The sequence below is a fragment of the Ipomoea triloba genome, chromosome 7 (genome assembly GCF_003576645.1).
Source record: "Ipomoea triloba cultivar NCNSP0323 chromosome 7, ASM357664v1".
NCBI classification, from domain to species: domain Eukaryota; kingdom Viridiplantae; phylum Streptophyta; class Magnoliopsida; order Solanales; family Convolvulaceae; genus Ipomoea; species Ipomoea triloba.
In genome coordinates, this window is record NC_044922.1 from 21789156 (window position 1) to 21811922 (window position 22767).

The window sequence follows — 22767 nt, forward strand, 5'->3', positions numbered from 1 at the left end:
GTCTGTTTCAAGATGATGATGACTTTTCTTCATTTATTCATTCATTACAAATATGCCCAAAACTACGCAAGCTCGATATAATGAATTTATTGATAATCTTCAATTCATTTTCATTGATAAAATATAATGAAATTCTAATTGTTCTATTATTGCTTTGCATTACTTAATACAATGTTATACTAGTGTAAAAGATGAATTGATTAAGGCTTTCTTTTTTCTTTTCTTTTCTTCTTTTGGAAGTTTTATGCGCAAAGATCTCTAAATCTATACTTTGGAATGAACTTCAAAGTGCGGCTAAAATGCTTCACACTTTCAAGCTTAGATCATTCAATGGGTCGAGGTCTGAATTGTGATTCATCATGATGCTACTTGTTTAGCTTGCTTTCCTGCACTTGAGAAGGTTGTCATTATTCGATCGGAGAGGTTTGACTCCAATAATGAGTTTAAAATTATGCAAAAGCTTTTAAAGTTTCCTTGTGCATCTAAGAAAGCAAAAATCATTTACACATAAGCATCTTATTATATTTTTGTTGAATTGAATTTATATATGCATCTCTTTGATTCACTCTTTAAGCTCAATATTATGTAATGTACTAATGGTTTGCCCAAGTATCCTTACTAGTTGAATCTTCTAGCACACAACCTTTTTTTGGTTTTGAATTAATCTTATGTTGTTAGCTAGTTATCTACAAATATGCCAAAGGAAGTGAAGCTATTTAATTGTGCTTTATAAAAATATTGCAATAATGACATCATTCCTCCCAGATGAATTGTGTAGAATGCAATAGAAGAAAATAATGCAAATACATGTACATGAAAAGGTTTAGTATACATCATATTGCTTCAACTTCCCTTTATATATGTTACATAAAAAAGACTATTTAATTGCACAAAACTCTAAACTTTAAAGTTTAAATCTAGTATGATAGGAAACATAGCATAATAGACTCTAATAAGCAAATATACTCAAATTATTAGTACAACATAGTAACAAAATGTCATTCATACCCTCTTCCTCATCTCCCTACCAAAAACGCCCTTCTTTCCTTCACGTACCCAACTTCACAATCGGAGTATTTAAATAACATATATAGACACTAGGTGAGCTTCAAAAATTACACATGCACTTTCAAATAGTAACAACAGGTTACTCATAAATCAATATAGTGAAAGACCTACTTACAAATAGAAAAAGCAACCTCATATAGTAATGGTGACATACTTTATATACCCTAATAGTTTGGGTATCACACCACTCTACACCTAGAGTTCCAGTCCACAAAGAGAATATGAGCTTTCGGAGATGCATATAAGGGAAGCGCAACAATTGCCAATGAATTCTACCCGCCGTGCTAGCTTTCATATTCTCAGATTTTTGAATAACAACTCTCTATAGGGTAGGGGATTTCAAGAACAACATTCTCATAAAAAAGCGTTTCGCGTGTAGATCCACTAAATAAATCAATCTATTGCATTAAGTATTTTTAGATCTTGATTAATGATGTAACCATCTGGATTTCACATTAAGTCTTTCCGTAGCTTCAATGTCATGAGAAGGACATATTAATGATGTTTTCGAGCTTTGAGTCCCTTCGCAATCATCCAAAACCAGCTTCTAAAAAATTACCTTACCATTAGATTATCACTAAATTCAACATCATCATCAAAAACTAATAAAGTGACACCAGGAAAAACACTACCTAGCATTAATTGGCAAATCAAGATTGAAACAGCGAAACACCCGTGTGAATATAATCCATCATAATCGTTCGGCACAACACTATACATGATGGCAGCTTATATGAGTTACATCCACCCGAAACAACGAGCTGAGATTAAGTTCTTGCAAACCATTATTTCTTGATAGAAAATGACACCACTTATCTAAATCAGATTGATATGGATTACTATTCCAGTGGTGAAGGTGTAGAGCAAATTTCTTTCTTAACCGCTCCAACACGGTTGAAGAGAATATTATTTATTAACGGCTGCATCTCTATCACTATTGCACTTTGAGAGGCATTGTATTGGTAGAAATTGTTGTCAAACGCAAGCCAGCCGTTCATGCTTTAAACACAAATCATATCATCATCCCAAAATTGTCGATATGACTTGGTGAGCCTCATACAAAATTCAATACATTTGAACTAAATATTCATACTTAATAGTTAAAATTAAGGCAATTCAAATATTTGAGAAATGTTATTAGTTAATTGGTTACTATTTTTTCCTTTAAAAAAATTAGTGTGTGTAAAATACTAATCCTAACAAAATTAAATTGTAAAGGGAGAAAGATTAAATACATCCCTAAATTTTATACAAGAAGTTAATTAAATTCTTAAACTTTTAAAAGTTGCAATATGAATTTATAAGGTCCAATAACTAATTAATGAGTAATGTTAGATACCTTTCATATTTTTCGGTCCAATCCATCCCTCATGATGTGTCATTAGTTAATTGGTTACTATTTTTCCTTTAAAAAAAATTAGTGGTGAGTTAGCCAATTCATGATACCCAATGAGTGAAAGCCACATCAAGAGGAAAATCTAGAATGGGAAATTCAGGAGGGGTAATAACTAAGAAGCAATTTTTCCTGATTAATTACCAATAATTGCTGGTAACATCCTATGTAGCAGATGACGTGATATTTTAAAAATAAAATAATAATATTAAATTTTTTTAAAAAAAAAAACGAAATGACAACCATCTTCTTTTTTCCTCCCCTTCAACTTCCTTTTTTTTAACCAAATTTTTTTTAAAATAAAATTGTTTTAAAAAAAATTAATAAAATTGTTTCCCTTCTTCTTTCCTCCTTCGTCGTCTCCAAATCTGAAGATGAAGGAGGGGAGAAGAAGATGGTAGCGGCCATGGCTGCCATCTTTCTTCTTCTTTTTTTTTTTTTAATTTTAAATTTAATATTAATATTTTTATTATTTTATTTTTAAAATTCCACGTCAGCTACTATGTATTTTTGTCATTACCGACGATTGTCTAGAATTAATCGGTTCTTGGCCTAAATGCACAAAAATCGCAAGTTGATAAGTTTAATTGCAACTTTTAAAAGTTCATATACCTAATTGACTTCTCGTATGGTGTATTTGATTATTTTCCCAATTGTAAATAATGAGTTAAGTCTCATTGGAGGGAAGGAGTAATATTTATTGACCAATGTAACTAGGAAACAAAATTCTATCATTGCCTTGCAAAAATTTGTCAACTTAGCTTCTAGCTAGCACAACCATGCATTGATTATATTTCTATACGTTCCAGGGAGATGTAACCAGGTTATAACTAGACTTGCACTCCATGAAGACAAGTTGTGCTTTTGGAAATATACGAGGGAAGTTCATTTCTGGACAATGCACAACTTTTTCTAGTGCAGGGGATTTTTTGAGCAGTGCTTTCACAAAAGGCATTTTCAATATGGATCTGCTAAACAACTCAATCTTGATTGTCTTGAGCATCTTCAAATCTTGATTGACAAAGCAAGAATCCTTCAAGTCTTGAAGTAACATCTTTGCCAATCCACCAACTCGACTATAACTCAACAAGATTGAAAAACATGTTAGGGAAAACAAAGAATCAAACCTATCTAGGTGTGTCTGAGATACACACACTTTCCTTTATGTTTTTAATCACCCTATATAAGCAACCTAGATAAAATTTGTAGACAAATTAATTACTTGCTCGGGTTGCAACGAGATAATTCAACAAGGGGAGAAAAAGTTATGAAAAATACAACCACTACTACAAAAAATACTTTTAATGTTAGTTATTTTTGACATAAAATGTAGGTTATTTTGTGACATCGTTCTCTCCGACGTTATAAATAAATGATGCGACATCGGTTGTCAAAAACGACGTTGTATGTCATTCTAAAAAAATAATTACGATACGATGTCGATTCTTTTAAAAAATTATTTAAAATATATGTCGTGGTCAAGTTGGCTCCTCCTCACATTAAATAAAAGGTATTTATACTAATGTTACCACATGTTGTAAGTAATTGATTTTCTGGACATGATTGTAATCTAGGATTAGATCTCTCTTGCACCTTAACAAGTGCATTGTCCTAAGCCCAAATTAATACAACCACTAGTCTTTTTCCATTAACTTTTGTTTTGGTTTTGAACCTCTATGAAGATTTCTTGCTCCTTTGTGTTGTTGCGTTGTGTTGGGTCTGAAATATTTTTCATTAATAATAATACATAAATGCTAAAATAAATAAAAAAAATGTCAAAACTCATAAAGGAAAAATTAAAGTTGAAACACACAATTGACATGCTTGTGAGCTATTAGGATAATATTAAGATATGTTAGAGACAAGATTTTGATATGAATGCTATTTTCAACATTTTTTTAAATTTTTATAAAATAAAGTGTAAATAACTCAATTGCTTGTTAATAAGTGATGTAGGTTAGTTACTCCTTAATGAAGTCAATAGCGATACTATAAAACATTTATAATACTTCCTCTATTATCATTTTGTATAATGGGAGTTAATTTAATTTTTATAAATAAAATTTGTACATATAAAAACTACAGTGAAAGTCATATTAACAGGGAAAATTAAATTTAAGTAATATAGGAAACAATTGTAATTATTAACTTAATGTAGAACAATTTCTCGTCAAATGAGGGTCCATAGCTCAGTGGTAGAGCATTTGACTGCAGATCAAGAGGTCACCGGTTCGAACCCGGTTGGGCCCTTTTTAAAAATTAATGTGTTTCTTCTTCGTCTTAAGGAAAAGAGAATGTAAAAAGCTTTGGCGTCGCCCGGACTCGAACCGGAGACCTTCAGTGTGTTAGACTGACGTGATAACCAACTACACCACGACACCTTCGTTTACGAAATTGTGATTTTATGTAAATATGTTATAATACAGATCCTAATAACACATTTCGGTGCTTCAAAACGTTAAAGTCGAAGATATTCTGATACACAATTCCTAAGACCTTATGGGAAGATTTTGATGCCCCATTGCAAGATCTTTTTGCAAAGAATTTGAGGAAAAAAAACATGATTTGAGTAATTATTATATAAACCTTTTACAAAATATCGTGAGGAAATTTGAGGGGGAAAAATATTATTTCCTAAATTATGAAGATAAAGTGATGTGACATTTGAAAATACACAATAGGTATTCACTAGTTCAATAGAAACATAAGAAAGCTTCAATCTCCTTGATGTGCTTTGACATGTGTTTACCCTCATTTATCTCCAATGCAATTTGAATTCCAATTAGGAGCCAAAATGCATTGCACGATGAAATTGATTTGCATGTCATAAAACATTGTGGGCTTAAGGGTAAACACTTCACCAAATATAACATCAACAAATTAATGCAGAAAACGTGCAAATTACGATAAAATGTTCAAAGTATTAAATTGGAGCGGAATGATCTTTGTGTTCTCAACCGTGGGTTGTGTTGAATATTTTACATTTTTTTTAATATTTGTGGTGCAAAGGGGGCCTGCCTAGCCCGCGGGGCGGTCCGGGCAAGCAAAACCCAGGCCCGCTTAGGCTCGCATCCCGCGCGGGCTTTGGCCCGCCCCGCCAGCTAGGAGGAGCATTTCAGTCTTTGGTTCGATTTTTTTCGATTTTTCGGTTTTAAAATTTTTTATCCTATTCGGTTTAACATTAGAGTTCAGTTCGGATTTAATTCGGTTCGGTTTAAGACCCCCGAATTTCAACATTTCTTAGGCGACAAGGCGGTCAAGGGGCGCCGCGACTTAACGGGACGTCGTAATAACTATGCATGAAACATCACATAACCCAAATCCAAAATCTAATATCTAAGTATTAAATACCAACATAACAAATTAACAATTAAAAAAAATTAAAATAAAAAATAAAAACTATAATTTTAATTCCAGTTTTACTGGAATGAACTTACAGACGAACGAGGCATAGTCTGTAAGAACCGACTCCTCTCCTTTCAACACAGCCCTTTTTAAACCCACAATCCAAACTGATAAAAATGGGGGAATGCGCCTTGAGCATTCCAGCAACGTGTCTGGATCGAATGGTAGTCCGACATTGCAACAGCGAGGACAATCGGGGAAGATGCGACCGCGAAAGTTGCCGGCGTGCGTAGGGCAAACGATGACGGCGAAGTATGCTAGGCCGGACGACGACACGCGAACGAGTCTTGGGTAGACGACGAGGGCGAAGGATAGTACGATTGTCTTTGACGGCGGGGGATGATACGACGGACGACGACGTCGAGGACTGGCTACAACGTACACAGACTGTCAATAGAAGATAAAGCGTGCAAACCGGAATTGTGCAATAAAACCTGTGGAATAATAAAATCAAAACATAAAAAACCCTTAAAATAAGGTATGCATTAACTCCACAGATCTCCAAAATACCCCTGCTAAATATACTATCCTCAATTAATCGGTCAAAAAAAGGGAATTTTGTTAAACAAAATCATTTAATATACACCATTGATCTCAGCCTCTAGAAGGTCTAAATTTGTCAACACGGACTCATATAAGAAGATGGACTCATTTGATCACTAGTCTATATATATATATATATATATATATATATATATATATATTTATTTATTTATTTATTTATTTATTATATATAATATATATTTATATTTATTTAGAAAAAACGTTCGGTCTTCGATTCGGTTCGGTTTTTAACAATTGAACCGTTCGGTTCTTCTAAAATTAGAACCGATCAGTTTTTCGGTTCGGTTTCGGTAACCCGAACCGTTTTGCCACCCGTACCGCCAGCATAATTGAATTACCTTATTGAATCTTAGAATAAGGGTCAAATAGTTCATCCAATTACACAACAAACTGCAATTAGACCATCAAACTCAAAAAAAACAATTAGATCCCAAAGTAATGCAATTCATTCTAAAATGACCTGTTACCATGCGGAAGGCAACTAGGTTGCCTTCTCACCACCTTCTCACTGGAGAAGGCGACCCACTAGATTGCCTTCATGGAGAAGGCGTTGCTTTTTTAATTTTCTTTTTTTTAAAAAAAATATTAAATGATTATTTAATTTAAATTTATTAAAATAAAATTAAAAATTATTTTTAAATTCAGTATTCCTTAAATGGCCTATTTGACCTTTATTCCTTCAATCTTCTCTTATATCTTCTACGAGAGTAAAAATTTCGTGGAAACACCATTGTGTTGAAGTCACAAGAAACAACTGATTGAGTTGTGATAACCCATATCACCTAAAGTAGTAACAACAAGTATAATTTACAAAAGCAAATAGAGGAGCATTCTAGATGTCTATGCTTGCTGATTATAAATACCTATGCTGAAAAACTTAGGAAACATTTCAACTTCAAACACTACAACCATTGCTTACATTTCTAAGTTGCACCCAAATTGAACCCCATGGAGATTCACCACACCATACTAGGTTTCTAAAAGGCTAAAACCATGGGTATAAATCCAGATTATTTGCGCATTTGGAGATGCATGAGGGAAGCATTCCAACTTCGTTGGGATTTTGCTCATCTCAAAGTCATTCATATCCCAATGCTACTCTCTCTAGCGCAGGGGATTTCGAGAGCAGCATTTTCATAAAAAGCATTATGAGTGCGGATTCACGGAATGATTCAATATTAATTGTGTTAAGCATCTTCAATTCCTGAATAACAAAGCAACCATCTGGATCCTCTAAAAGCCTAGAAGCAACTTCTTTTTCATCCCCCCAACTATTACTAAAGAAGAAATGAAAGAACACACAACTGTGAGGACATTTGAAAAAGAAAAAACAAAGAATCAAGCATGATATATTGCCAAATGCATGTATACTCAACCTCTCCTCCTCCACCATAATTCCTAGTTCACATAGGTTGGGGCATTTTTGAAGCAATTGCATAGTAATGGTGAGCTGCTTCCCACAACCAAAGCTCAATTTATACAGCTTTATCACTTGCAGATTTATTGTAGTTAGAAACATAGATACATCCATATACTTGAAAAATAAAAATAAAGAAACAAAATTAGCCAGCACAATAACTTTAAAAAGCCAGAAGGTATAGAATTATATGCATCCATATATCCATTTGCATAGAGTAGAATGAGTTATATTCTCACCCGCAACGAAGAGCCACATAACCAAAGAGTCTTAATAGCTTTCAAATGTTGTGCCAGCCATCTGGACTCAACCACACCTCCAATAGAATGAATAACATACAAGATTTCAAGCTTTAGAGGGATGATGATCTCAAATTTATTGATCCCTCGACAAAGTTCGAAAGCCAGCTTCTCAAGTTTAGGAATACTAATACTAGAGGCAATTCCATTAACACTGTGCTTAAATTTAACATTGAAGAAGCTAATGAAGTGACATTGGAAAATATACCAACAGCATTTACAGGAAAATCAATTAAGAGAGCCTCGACTATCAGTTACTTAATTGTCTTGCAAGAGAGTAAACAAAATGGCAGCTGATACTCTGGCCCTAGATAACTATATAAAGATAAGTTAAGTTCCTCCGCACCATTTGTTGACTGAAAAAGACACCACCTATCAAAATCAGATTGTTGCGCCCACGGCGAAGGATCATATGCAATGCCTATCTCTAGAGTAAATTTCTTAACAGGCCCAACACGGGAAAAGAGGATATTATTGATTATGTTCACAAGAGTTCTACCTTCATCATCTTGCGAGTGTTGAAACTTTGCACGAATGCGCAACCGAACGTAAGCCGTTCGTGCTGCAACCAAACATGATTCCAGTGGCTTGAGAGCAGAGGGCATCTCGGGTGGGCAAACACTCCAAAATTCTATCGTCCTTTACCTCTACCGACAGCTCACTTATTAAACCCCTACTTGCATTCGCTATGGTTTTGACTCGTCGACGATGTCGAGCCATTAAATTGAAAGAATAGTGAGGCATCACTCGAAATCAAAACCTAAAATCTTTCTATTCTTCACCTCTGATGTTTGGTTTGGTTAGGGTTGCGGATTATGAAAGCCGCAGGGAAACGGAGCAGAGTTGCAGACCCCAGAGGGAGAAGACTATTATAAATTTTCAATATTTATGGATTTTAAATCGCCTTGTAGAATCTTTTTAAATTTTCGTAGAATCTTTTTAAATTTTTATTAACTTTGTATGAGCCTATAAAAATTTATAGGATAAATATTTAAAATTGTCATTAAAAATTTTAGCACAATATTGCCCCCACGGAGACTTAAACCCATAACTTCCCATTTGAAAAAATTACTTCATAGTGCTTAACCACAAAGTTTTTGGCTCATCATTAAAACTTTAAATTTAATATACTCTTACAAACATTTCATAACTTCAAATCTATTAATACATTATTTATAATTTTCTTACATAACATTTACAATACATAATATATTTTTATAAATCATAAATAAATTAATGCAGTGCAATAATAATAATAATAATAAATATTAGATGTCACAGAAATAGAGTGTATTATACATAATGTTTCCTCACACCTCTTGAGAGAATAGAGCATTTGTTCTTTTTCATGGAAGAGATCTTTATTCAGAGCCGGCCCGGAGCAAGTGCAGGGTGAGCGCCTACCCAGGGCCCATCTCTATAAGGGGGCCCATAGATATATATTAGTTTATTCAATTATACTTAGTATATATTAAAAAAAAACAATACGGTTAATTGTTTGGAAGTCAATTCGAGAAGACTGTCAGACTTCTAAAAGCGACATTTTCAATTTTAATAAATCGCACACCCACCGCTTACAACTCACAAGTCACACCGAGCCTTCGCGAAATTCACAGTAACTTCCGCCTTCGCAAAATTCACAGTGCCTTCCGCCTTCGCAATTGTCTTCGGCCCTTCGCAATTCGCAGTGTCTTCGACGGTTCGGCTCTTCGCAATTCACAATTCAAAAATCGCAAATCACAGATTCGCAATTGCAAAGCCAAAGGTATTTAAGTATTTTAATAATTTTATGAATTGGCTTATGATTTCCCAAAAATGCCAGAATGCATATTGTGTATATTAAATTATTAATATTAATTATATTATATTATGTATAATGTATTGCTGACTTATTCTAATGTTTAAGAGTTTGGAATAATTAGGAATTTTATTTTGATTGCATAAATTAGGAATTTAGTTTTTTATTGCAGATTAGGTTGTATTGTTGTTAGGAATTTAGTTTTTTATTGCAGATTAGGTTGTATTGTTGTTTAGGAATTCTAATACAATTCTAAATCTAATTATACTGTTGTTTTAATGTTTAAGAGTTTGGAATAATTAGGAATTTTATTTGTTTTAATGTTTAAGAGTTTGGAATAATTAGGAATTTTATTTCTTTTAATGTTTAAGAGTTTGGAATAATTAGGAATTTTATTTCTGTTTTAATTCTATTTATAAAATAAAATTGTAAGTTTATTAAGTTTATTATATGCAGGGAATCAGGGATTGAAGGTACATATTTACCGTTGAAAGATTTTTGGTTGACTGATTCGGATTGATTGATTCACGAGTGCCAGATGTTTTTATTCTTTTTATTTTTTTTATACAATGTTGCCTAAAAAACATTCATCCGAAAGTGAAAAAAGAAAAAAGAAAAAGAAAAAAAAAACAAATTGATCAATTAATAGACTCACAAAGAGGAGCTATGAATAAACTTGTTAAAATAGTGGGATCCTCTAATGAGAATTTAGAGAAACCAAACATAGATATGCTAGAAAATATTAATCTTGATGCAATTATCGATGATTTTGCATCGAGTAAAGCACGTAGAAATTTTTTGTAATGATTATTTTTGTATTTAAAAAATTGTTGCAAATTTTCTAATATTATTTCATGTTATTTCATATTATCATTTTTTAATATTATTAAATTTAAATCTTAGTTTTCATATAGGGGCCCATTTTTTAATTTCGCCCCGGGGCCTATGAAATGTTTGAAACGGCCCTGTCTTTATTGGAACTTGTTTTGTTAGCAACCTTCTTGATAATTTCGTTAAGTGTGGAGGTCTTGAAAATAAGTTTGTTGGTTGATTTGAAAAAAATGGTGTTGAGAAAATTAAGAAAAAAGTGTTGAGAAAATGATGAAAAGAGAAAAAATGAAATGAAAAGAGGAAGAATAATAAAAGTTTGAAATTACTTCTAGCTTAGATATATGAGGGAAGTTCAACATACTCCCTTGGAATTTTGAATGTCATAGTAGGGTTAATATGCTTAGATTCCGGGACAATAACTTTCCGTAGTACAGGGGATTTTGAGAACAGTGCTTTCACAAAATGCGTTTTCAATATGGATCTATTAAATGACTCAATCTTGATTGTATTAAGCGTTTTCAAATCTTGATTGATAAAGCAACAGCCCTTCATAAGTCTTGAAGTATGTAAGATCTTTGTTGTCTTTGCCAATGGTGACTTGACTATAAATCAACAAGAATGAAAAACATGTTGGGGAAACAATGAATCAAACCATTCTAGGCGTGTATGAGATACATACACTTTCCTATATGTTTTTAATCACGTGCCCTATATAATCAACGTAGATAAAATTTGTTGACAAATCACCATGATTTGAGTACTCATTATTATATAAATCTTCCAGAAAACACCGTGAGGGATTTAAAAAAAACATTATTTCCTAGATTACATGTCTTACCAGCATATATGTTTTCTACTTTAATCTCCAGTTCGCATAGGTTGAGGAATCTTTCAAATAGTAAAAGAAACAATAATTAGCCATGAGGAGAACTCAAACAAGCCAGAAGGCCGGGAAGAAAAAAAATCTTTGCCCATAAAAGGTAAAATTTTCTCGTTCCAAGCTCAATAGAATATGATAGTGGAGGAGGTAGTAAATCATATTAACATAGTGGGGGAATATACCACATTAGGTGAAACTCTCAAGAACATTCCACTCCCACAAATTGAGTTGCCCGCACATGCATGAATTGAGGTTCTCATGCGGGGCATACATACTTGCATTAAGATGAGGAGAAAGTAAAGATTCTCACCTATAACAAATGGCGGCCTTCTAAGCAAATAGTCTTAATTTCTCTCAAATGAAGCAACAAGCATCTCCGTTCAAACGCATGTAAAACAAAAGCCAAATCCAAGCTTTTAAATTTTGGAGTACAGATCTTAAAATTATTGTACCCAACACAAAAACAGAAAAAAGTTAAAGCCTCCAAGGTTATTTTGACAATTTCCTTTGAATTATAAATAAGCTAACATGACTCCGGAGTACAATTAAACTGGTCAAATAATTCAAAATAAGTTCATAAGCTTTGCTTGCATGTAGGAAAAGCAACCGGAACAATATGCCTTCCTTGATTACTTGCAAATTTATTGCAATTGGAAACCTCAGTAGGGCTACTTCAAACATTTTCACACTCTTGTGAGAGACAATAGTAGCAATATAATGGCCTAAAGTGTGCAGGGTAATGGGTGCAGTTGGTTTCTCTTGTCATTCAAAAAAAATATTCCTTTAACACATCACACTCAAACCAAACATGCTTGAAAACTAATGAAGTGTTGATGCTGGGAAATATACATCAAGTATTTACCGAGAAGCCAAAAGAAAATCGCAGAACTTGAGTGTCTTAATTGTCACATTTAACAAATGAGAGATCCTCAAGCATAGGAGCAAATATAGGAACATTATTAATTGCCCACAACACTTGCTGATTACAAATACCTCAGTCTACAAGCCTAACACCATGGGTATCCATCCAGTCCTTACTCATACGTGCATATTCATTGCCAGTGCAAACAATTTGTGCATTTGGAGATGCACGAGGGAAGCATTCCAACTTCCTTTGAATTTTTCTCACCACTTCGGAGGCATTCCTACGCCAAGACTTCACAATAACAACTCTCTCTAGCGCAGGGGATTTTGAGAGCAACATTTTCATAAAAAGCATTTCGAGTTCGGATTGATCACTGAATGCTTCAATCTTAATTGTGTTAAGCATCTGCATCTCTTGAATAAACAAGCAACCGCTTCCATCCTCCAAAAGCTTTGAAGCAGCATCGTTCAGTTCGTTGTCATCCTCCCAACCTAACTATAACTCAAGAAGAAATGAAAAGCAAGCACAACTGTGAGGACATTTGAAAAAGCAAAACAAGAAGAATCATACATGATTGCCAAATATAAACTCTACCTCATCCGCCATAATCCATAGTTCACATAGGTTGGGGCATTTTTGAAGCAATTGCATAGAAACGAGGAACTGATTCCAACAACCAAAATCTAATTCATATACCTTCAGAACTCGCAGATTTATTGCAGTTGGAAGCATAGATACATGCATACACTTGAAAAATAGGAATTAAGAAACAAAATTAGCAACCACAATAACTTTAACAAGCCAAAAGGTAAAGAATTATATCTATCCATCCAATTGCCAAGTAAAATGAGTTGGATTCTCACCGACAACGAAGAGCCACACAACCAAAGAGTCTTAATGGCTTTCAAATGCGCTGCCAACCATCTCGCATGAACCAAATCATAAATATAACTAATAACAGACAAGATTTCAAGCTTTGGAGAGCTGATCTCAAACTTATTGATCCCTTGACAATCCTCGAAAGCCAGTTTCTCAAGCTTAGGAATACTAATACTAGAGGCAATTCCATTAACACTGCGGTGAAATACAACATTCAAGAAAGCTAATGAAGTGACATTGGAAAATATACCACAAGCATTTAAAGGCAAATTAATAAAGGGACCTTCGACTATCACTTTCTTAACTGTCCTGCAAGAGAGTAAACAAAATGGCAGCTGATAATCTTGCCCTCGATCACTATATAAAGATAAGTTAAGTTCATCCACACCATTTCTTGACAGAAAAAGACACCACCTATCAAAATCAGATTGCTGCGGCGACGCCAAAGGATCTTTTTCAGTGTCTATCTCTAGAGTAAATTTCTTAACAGGCCCAGCACGAGTAAATAAGATATTATTGATTATGTTCACGAGGGTTCTACCGTCATCATCTTGGAACTGTTGGAAACTCTGCACAAATTCGCAATCGAACGTAAGCCGCTCATGCTGCAACCAAACATGATTCCAGTGCCTTGAGAGCAGAGCAGTTCTGGCGGCGTCTCGGGTGGGCAAATACTCCAAAATTCTGTCCTTCACCTCTACCGGCAGCTCACTTATTAAATCCCTACTTGCATCCGGTAGGGTTTTGAGTCGCCGACGTCGGGCCATTAAATTGAAAGAACAGTGAGGCGTCACTCGAAATCAAAACCTAACTCTTCTTCTTCCCCATCCCCATCCCCATCTTCTTCCCGGAGAATCTGGTGAAGACGCTCTCCAAATATGATCACGGCCTCTGGTCATACATCGGCACCAATTCAGAAAGCCACGCGCAGAACAAATTTTTCTCTTACGAAATGGCGTTTAGCGGTGTCGAATTCGCCATATAAGCTATCCTCTCGCCAAAGTCCCGACTAATGTATCCTCTCGCCGATTTGCTACGACCGCCACCAAAGTGAGAAGAAGAAGAAAGGGAGAAGAAGAACAGGAGAGGAAGAAAGGGGGAAGAAGAAGAAAAATTAAAAAGGGAAATAAAATAAATTTGAAAGGATCAAAATACCCTTCTAATTACAAAACATTGTTTTTTCGGTTAGAATTCCGGTAATATGTGGCTGGAAAACTGGAGGACCAAATTTGATACTAATTAGAAAGTCATGCACCTAATTTGAAAAAAGCAATAGTCAAGACCAAATGTGCGTCACCTATGAGTCAAGGGACCAAAAATGATATTTTCTCATCTTTTTAAATCTTCATAGCATATAATTTTTTAAATTTTTATTAATTTTGTATGAGTGTATAAAAATTCATAGGAGAAATATTTATAAATTTTAAAAAAAAAATCATAGTAAAAAATCTATAAAAGTCATTAAAACTTTAAATTAAATACACTCTTACAAATATTCCATAACTTTGATCTATTAATACATTATTTATAATTTTCTTACAGAACATTTATAACACATAATATATTTTTATAAATCATAAATAAATTCATTATAAGTTACTTATATAAAAGGTAATAAATACTACCAAAAAAAAAAAAAGACTGGTCAAGTAGGTGGGAATGTAGCACACATCACTCATATTATTATATAGTTAAACTTTAGGGAATAGTTCGCACAACTATTAATTTCATGATGTCTAAATTGAAATGACATGTAATAACAAGTCATTTACCAGTTCTTAGGCTTCATTGCCTCAATTTGACATGTTAAAAGGTGTAATTGTACTTTTTAAAAATTTAGAGATTTAATTGACTTTGACAATTTTTTTATGTTTATATTATAAACGGATTGATTGTTATTTTTATGTTTTGGTTACTTTTTTTCAATTAAATCGAAATGAATTTGAACTTTTGGAGGAACTTACAAGTGTGGCTCGAGCACAGAAAATGCCTTGCACTTTGAAGTTTAGTCAATTTAACAGGCTGGGTTTAGGTTTGAAATGCAATTCATCAAGGTGTTACTTGGTTGCTTTCCAGGAATTGAGAAGGTTGTCATCGCTCGAGGTTGGATGCTTAACTCTAATTACGAGTTTAAAATTATGCAAGAACGTAACTTTTACGTTCCCGTCGTGTGACACCCCAAAATACTTTTATATCAAATTAAAACTCCTATTTATTCAAGTTTCAAAATAAAGCTATGTATAATTTTTACTCCTACAATTATTTTGTATAATGAGCTTATAAATAAAATATTTTAAACTCTTTATTTCAAATGATTTATTACAAAATATTTATATAATTATTTATGGTTTTACAAGCCTTATTTAAAGGATATATTTATTTGTCAAAATCTTTAACCAAAAGTCTAACTGAGACGAACATGTGAACCTGATAGCCAAGTTTTATTTCAAAATATGAACCTATCTTGATTTTACACTTATTACATTGCTATTTCATCTATATTTGACTCAACTTGGACCATAAAAATTCCAAACCAAGAGCTAAGCATAAATTCCCATTTTGCCCTTCATCTTATCGGTTCAAGACCTAGAGCTTTGTGCCCTAGGTATATATAGACACTATCATGGTTGAAAAAATCGCTAGGCGCCCGGGGAGCGCCTAGCGCCTAAGTGCCGATTAATCGCCGCCTAAGCGCCCGTGTAATTTTTATTTTATTTTGTATTTTTTATAAATTTGTTCAAAATTTTTTACTTTTTTTAAGACTCATAATTATAACTATTTAATACCTTAAAAGTTAATACTAAAATAATAAATATTAACTTATAAAACATCTAGAGTTTGAACAATTTAGGGTTATTTCGCTCAAAACGATGTCGTTTTGAGTGAAATAACTCATTTTATAAAAATGAACAATAGCTAATCGGCCAACTAGGCGGCCTAGTTGGTGCCTAAGAGGCCTAGGAGGTCAACGCCTAAGCGGCCTAGGCAGTGCTTAGGCGGCCGCTTAGCCGGTTGATCGCCTAGCCTATTCTATTCCATTAACTTGCCTCCCAATCCCTCCACACTCCAAACTCTTCACCATTCTTCTTCTCCAGGAGAACATCAAGCTAGCTAGGAGGCAAGGCATTGTAAGATCATCCATTCTCCTTCATCTCTGCATTTTTCTTCTTCATTTTTCTTCTATTTCCACCTTCCTATTTCCCGATGCTATGTGTCTGTTTATATGTGTATATGTTGTTGTGCTGGCTTGGAGTTTTGGGGTCTTAAGAAGTGGTGAAAGAGAAAATCTAACTTGGGGATTAGCAATGGAAGACTCTTGAGGTTGAGGCTAGCTTTGAGGTATAAACCATCAAAACCCAAAATCTATGTATTTTATTGTGATGCTCTGTAAATGTGAGTTGTTTGCACTGTTTTTGCTTGTTTGATGCTTAGTAATGTTGTGATAAATGGTGTAAAGTGTTATGTTGTTGAGCAAATGATGTTTGAATGCTATAATGATGTTGTTGGATGATTTCTCGTTTGAGAAAATGGAGTTTTCTAATGAAATGTTGCAGATGAGGGGGCTACTGCCTCAATATGTTGTTGAGCACGCAGGGCTGGCCACATGGCTGGAAGCCCTATCGGTCAGACCTGCCTGTTAATGGAAGGACTAGCCACAAGGCTGGAAACCCTATCGGCCAGACCTGCGCGTTAAGTGGCACGCGAGAGATGGCGGGGCTTTGAGCCTTGCCGTCTCATGCCATGGTGCGCGGGCTTTGCGCAGCAAGCCCTGCCATGTGGTCCGTGTAGCCATGGGCCCTAACGTGCAGGGCGCGCTTCTTGTCCTACACATTTAGGTTCTAGTAATGTTGACATACTTTGTATACCCTAATAGTTTGGGTTTCAAAAATCACTCTGATCTACACCTAGAGTTCTAGTACACGAAGAGAATATGAGCTTTGAGAAATGCACAAGGTAAGCGCAACAATTGCCAATGAATTATGCATGCCATATTAGCTTTCATATTCTCATGTTTTTTAATAACAAGTCTCTCTAGGGTAGGGGATTTCAAGGGCAGCATTCTCATAAAAAATGTTTTGCGTGTAGATTCACTAAATGAATCAATCTCTATGTTAAGCAGTTTTAGATTACAAGTCTCTCTAGGGTAGGGGAGTCCAAGAGCAGCATTCTCATAAAAAATATTTTACGTGTAAATCCACTAAATGAATCAATCTATATATTGCTAAGCATTTTCAGATCTTTATTAATGATGTTACCATCTGGATTCCACATTAGTCTTTCAGTGGCTTCAATAATGTCATGAGAAGGACATATTAATGATGCATGTTTTGGAGCTTTGAATCCCTTCACAATCATCCAAAACCAGCTTCTAAAGATTAGGAATACTGTAAACTAAATTCAACACCATCAAAAACTAATAAAGTGACACCAGGAAATACACTAATAGCATTTATTGGAAAATATAATCAAGATTATCTATATGACTTGGTGAGGAAGTTCAAAGATTTGGGATAGAGACCAGTGCTAATTTCAAAAAATATATTTCCACTATGGATAAGCTAAGCCATTGAATCTGGATTATATTCTTAAACATCTTCAAGCAAGAATCCTTCATAACTCTTGAAGCAGCACTTTTGTCATCTTTGTCAAACCACCTACCCAACTATAACTCAACAAGAATGAGAAACATGTTAGAGAAAACAAAGAATCAAAACACTCCAGGCGTGTATAAGATTAAGATGCACTATCCTACATATTTTTAATCACCTTATATAAGCAACTTAGATGAAACTTGTTAAAAAAATTACTCAGGTTGCAACGAGATAATTCAATAAGGGGAAGAAAAGTTATGAAAAATCTCAAAATTCTCTCAAACTAATATTGTAGATAGCAACATTTTCACAAAAAGCATTTCAATTGTGCATCCACAAAACTGTTTAATCTTGATTGTTTTAAGCATTTTTAGATCCTAATTAATAATGCAACTGTCTGGATCCTTCAAAAGTCTTGAAGGAGCTCCTATATCATCATCTGAACATGTCTACAACAAATAAAATAAATAAATAGCATGTACAACCATGAGGAAATAAAGAAAACAAAAATCACTACTGCCAAATATATACTCTATATAGGTTTCACTTACTGCTTTAATGTCCAGTTCACATAGGTTGGGAGATTTTTGAAGCAACTGCAAAACACCCCTGAGCTGCTTTTCATTGGCAAAGTCAAAAGGATGCAGTTTGATTACTTGCAGATTTATTGCAGTTGGGAAAGAGGCTACTTCAACATCTTCTTCCCACTTATTACTAAAAAAATAAAAAAATAAAAAAAAGAAGAAGAAGAAGATAATATTAAAAGAACTGTAACAAACCAGAAGGAAAAGAATATTAAATTTGTCAATACTAGAAGGAAGAGAGATTCTCACCAACAAGAAGCTGGCATCCAGGCAAAGAACCTTAATGGCTTTCAAATGAAGTCCAATCCATCTGGATTCAACCCCATGACCAGTAATAGACAAGCTTTCAAGTTTTGGAGCGTTGATCTTAAAATTACTGATCCCTTGACAGTGATTGAAATCCAGCTTCTCAAGATTAGGAAGTGTAGACACAATTCCATTAGCATTATCATTAAAAACAACACAAAGAAAGCTAATGAACTGAAATAGGGAAAATTAGAAGGAGCATTTATTGGCAATCAAAAGCCAAACGGTCGAGTCTCAGCTGCTTGATTGTCGGGCACAAGACTATACAAAATGGCAGCTTATAATGACGTTCCAACTGAGCATCATGAGAGATTTTTAGTTCCTCAACGCCATTTAATGAGAGATTATACAAAATGTGTTTTGACTTAGAAACACAATTTATATTCTAGAAGTTCACAATTCTAATACTAAAAATATACAAGTTATACGTCGTTTAGGACCAGGGTCTACATTGCAAGATGGACCCTGATCCATGATACAACAACTCAATTTCTTTTGCATGCGGAAATAAAATAGAAATAAAATCATTTTTCAAGGCCCACACAAGGATTGCTTTCACATCTCATTTAGCTACATCTTTTGCATGCGGCATATTTTGAGAGCAACATCTTCACAAAAAGTACCTGATCCACTAAATGATTCAATCTTGATTGTGTTAAACATCTTCATATTCGGAAGACCCCTTACAAGTGTTGGAAGAACCAATTACACAGTTGTGGGCTCATATTAAAGATGCATGCTTGATTTGCTTGAAGGAGCTGAGGGACCAATTTGATTGTCACCTGGCCTTGTGAATGTGAAAACAATGAAGATATATTTAAACAAATAAAATAAGCATTGGTCATACAGTGGCAGAGCATATATACTTTTAATCAAATTACTACTTTTCTATGTTGCATACAAAGATTACGGACTGAACCTATGGATCGGAGATTCACCATAGTAAAGTCCTAAAAGGCTAATCCCTCTCTACCAGTGATATCCTTTTCAGATGATTATAACCTGGTGATAATTTAGTGTGATATAGCCACTGATGGTCATTCCACTTTAGGTGTTTCATTATCTGCACCTTCACTTACACCACAAAATTCAGCAACAGAGAGTGGTTTGCCAGATGAAACTCAAAAATGAATTTCATAATATTCAACCTAGAAGATCTACAAGACAAAGGTATATTCCTGTTAGATTAATACTGTGATTCTGTGATACATGACAAGTCTTCTTCACACTCTTTACCGCCATAGAGCATTCATAGCTGCATCTCCTCTAATTCTGAGCCAAAGACATATAATGATACCTTGGATCCTATGTTCTTTAGTAAGCATCATTTTGTAGGCCGGGATTTTTGAATCTGCAAGCAAGCAGTAGAGTCAAATTCAAGAATGATCACTTTATTTTCAAATACATAGAAGCTGCTTCAAGACTTTTGGAGGATCTGGATGGTTACATCATTAATCAAGGCTAACACCATGGGTATCCATCCAGTCCTCACTCATACGTGCATAGTCATTGCTAGTGCAAACAATTTGTGCGTTTGGAGATGCACGAGGGAAGCATTCCAACTTCCCTTGGATTTTTCTCACCACCTCGGAGGCATTCTTACGCAAAGACTCCACAATAACAACTCTCTCTAGCCCAGGGGATTTTGAGAGCAGCGTTTTCACAAAAAGCATTTCGAGTGCGGGTTGATCACTGAATGCTTCTATCTTAATTGTGTTAAGCATCTGCAGCTCTTGAATAAATAAGCAACCGTTTTGATCCTCCAAAAGCCTTGAAGCACCTTCTTGGTCATCCTTCCTATTGAACTATAACTCAAGAAGAAATGAAAAACAAGCACAACTGTGAGGACATTTGAAAAAGCAAAACAAGAAGAATCATACATGATTGCCAAATATATACTCTACCTCATCCGCCATAATCCATAGTTCACATAGGTTGGGGCATTTTTGAAGCAATTGCATAGAAACGATGAGCTGCTTCTGACAACTAAAATCTAATTCATATAACTTCAGCACTCGCAGATTTATTGCAGTTGGAAACATAGATTCATGCATAGACTAGAAAAATAGGAAATAAGAAACAAAATTAGCCACCACAAAAACTTTAACAAAATAGAAGGTAAAGAATTATATCTATCCATCCATTTGCCAAGTAAAATGAGTTAGATTCTCACCGACAACGAATAGCCACACAACCAAAGAGTCTTAATGGCTTTCAAATGCGGTGCCAACCATCTCGAATCAAAGTCATCATCAATAGGACAAATAACAGAAAAGATTTCAAGCTTTGGAGGGCTGATCTTAAATTTATTGATCCCTCCACAATAGTCGAGAGCCAGCTTTTCAAGCTTAGGAATACTAATACTAGAGGCAATTCCATTAACACTGCGGTTAAATACAACATTGAAGAAAGCTAATGAAGTGACATTGGAAAATATACCACAATCATTTACAGGCAAATAACAAAAGGGACCTTGGACTATCAGTTTCTTAATTGTCCTGCAAGAGAGTAAACAAAATGGCAGCTTATAATCTGGCTCTACATCACATAATAAAGATAAGTTAAGTTCCTCCACACCATTTCTTGACAGAAAAAGACACCACTTATCAATATCATATTGCTGCGGCAACGGAGAAGGATAACATTGAGCGTTTATCTCTAGCGTAAATTTCCTAACAGGTCCAGCACGGGAAAAGAGGATATTATTGATTATGTTGACGAGGGTTCTAGCTTCATCATCTTGTGACTGTTCGAAATTTTGCACGAATTCCTCATCCAATGCAAGCCGCCCATGCTGCAACCAAACATGATTCCAGTGCCTTGAGAGCAGAGCAGTTTTGGCGGCGTCTCGGGTGGGCAAACACTCCAAAATTCTGTCCTTTACCTCTACGGGCAGCTCACTTATTAAATCCCTACTTGCATCCGGTAGGGTTTTGAGTTGCTGAGCCATTAAATTGAAAGAACAGTGAGGCGTCACTCGAAATCAAAACCTAAAATCGTTCTGATGTTTGGTTTGGTTAGGAAATCCGAAGGGAAACGGAGCAGCCGCCGGTGGAGCTGAGTGGAGACTGGAGAGAGCGAGAGAGTAGAGGGCAGAGAGACGGCTGAATCGCAGGGCTTAAATCCATAAGCAAGCTTTTTGGGCCTTAGATAAGGGCGTGCATAATAATTTGGTAAATACACGGTTAACTGATAGAACTGAAAGTTTTTGGTTAATTCTTTTTTATAAAATTATTTCAGTTTTATTTTTTTGAACAGAAAATTATTTCAGTTCATCATTTATATATTGACTAGTTTTTTCTACCAGGAACGCAAAAACTTATGTTCAATATTTATATTTAAAAAATAACTAATAAATTCTTACTAATTAAAATCAAAATTATTAATTCAATATATAATGTCTAAAAATATTATTCTCATTAAAAATATTTAAAAAAAAGGAAGATAATGATTGGATAGTCTCAATGTTCCAACGATTCACTAAAACAAAAAAATATTGGAACTCATTTTAAAAACAAAAAAGCCATCATATATGCTGATCTGTCGCAATCTAACTTGGATAAAGCCTCCCTAGCTATGAATAATCCTATTCGCAGATCTTTTAAACGAAGATACCAGGGATTGATTTTGGATCCCATTCAACACCTGAAGACGACAATCAGTTTCAACCTGGACATCATTTACATTAAGATCCTTCAACTAGGGGTGTTCATTCAGTTAACCGAACCGATTTTGGATCCCATTCAACACCTAAAGACAATCAGTTTCAACCTGGACATCATCTACATTAAGATCCTTCAACTAGGGGTGTTCATTCGATTAACCAAACCGAATTGACCGAAATTTTAAAATCTTTAACTGTTAACCGAGCCGAAATTTGTGTTAC

The 22767-nt window shown here is 34.5% G+C and overlaps 2 protein-coding genes and 2 non-coding genes across 7 annotated transcripts; 1 reads left to right on the forward strand and 3 right to left on the reverse strand.

Moving 5' to 3' along the window:
- Positions 1-4639: 4639 nt before the first annotated feature.
- TRNAC-GCA lies at positions 4640-4711 on the forward strand. The gene has a single exon. It is a non-coding gene; the product is annotated as a tRNA-Cys (tRNA).
- A 57-nt stretch (positions 4712-4768) lies between these two features.
- On the reverse strand, positions 4769-4842 carry TRNAV-AAC. The gene has a single exon. It is a non-coding gene; the product is annotated as a tRNA-Val (tRNA).
- A 7807-nt stretch (positions 4843-12649) lies between these two features.
- Positions 12650-14231, reverse strand: LOC116024332 (F-box/FBD/LRR-repeat protein At1g13570-like). The gene is made up of 3 exons (XM_031265226.1): positions 13384-14231; positions 13115-13267; positions 12650-13015 (listed from the first exon to the last, which is right to left on the reverse strand). Exons 1-3 carry the CDS (start codon positions 14164-14166, stop codon positions 12650-12652), a joined length of 1302 nt encoding a protein of 433 aa, XP_031121086.1. The 5' UTR covers positions 14167-14231.
- A 3586-nt stretch (positions 14232-17817) lies between these two features.
- LOC116025770 (F-box/FBD/LRR-repeat protein At1g13570-like) lies at positions 17818-22029 on the reverse strand. 4 transcript variants are annotated; one of them, XM_031267106.1, is made up of 6 exons: positions 21055-22029; positions 20786-20938; positions 19505-20686; positions 18825-18980; positions 18543-18705; positions 17818-18062 (listed from the first exon to the last, which is right to left on the reverse strand). In XM_031267106.1, exons 1-3 carry the CDS (start codon positions 21829-21831, stop codon positions 20333-20335), a joined length of 1284 nt encoding a protein of 427 aa, XP_031122966.1. In that variant the 5' UTR covers positions 21832-22029; the 3' UTR covers positions 17818-18062; positions 18543-18705; positions 18825-18980; positions 19505-20332. The 4 variants fall into 4 exon arrangements, with proteins under 4 accessions (XP_031122966.1, XP_031122967.1, XP_031122964.1 ...); XM_031267107.1 differs by having other exon boundaries at positions 17823-18062; positions 18825-20232; positions 20329-20686; XM_031267104.1 differs by having other exon boundaries at positions 17823-18062; positions 18825-20686.
- Between the last annotated feature and the right edge of the window lie 738 nt (positions 22030-22767).

Excerpts from the sequence above, each read along its gene's own strand:
- LOC116024332 (XM_031265226.1), bottom strand. The coding sequence starts at position 14,166 with ATGGCCCGACGTCGGCGACTCAAAACCCTACCGGATGCAAGTAGGGAT. Across the intron at positions 13,268-13,383 it reads TGTGTGGCTCTTCGTTGTCG|TGTATGCATGTATCTATGCT; the intron begins GTGAGAATCCAA and ends CTATTTTTCAAG. Across the intron at positions 13,016-13,114 it reads TATGGATTATGGCGGATGAG|TTAGGTTGGGAGGATGACAA; the intron begins GTAGAGTTTATA and ends CTTGAGTTATAG.
- LOC116025770 (XM_031267106.1), bottom strand. The coding sequence starts at position 21,831 with ATGGCTCAGCAACTCAAAACCCTACCGGATGCAAGTAGGGATTTAATA. Across the intron at positions 20,939-21,054 it reads TGTGTGGCTATTCGTTGTCG|TCTATGCATGAATCTATGTT; the intron begins GTGAGAATCTAA and ends CTATTTTTCTAG. Across the intron at positions 20,687-20,785 it reads TATGGATTATGGCGGATGAG|TTCAATAGGAAGGATGACCA; the intron begins GTAGAGTATATA and ends CTTGAGTTATAG.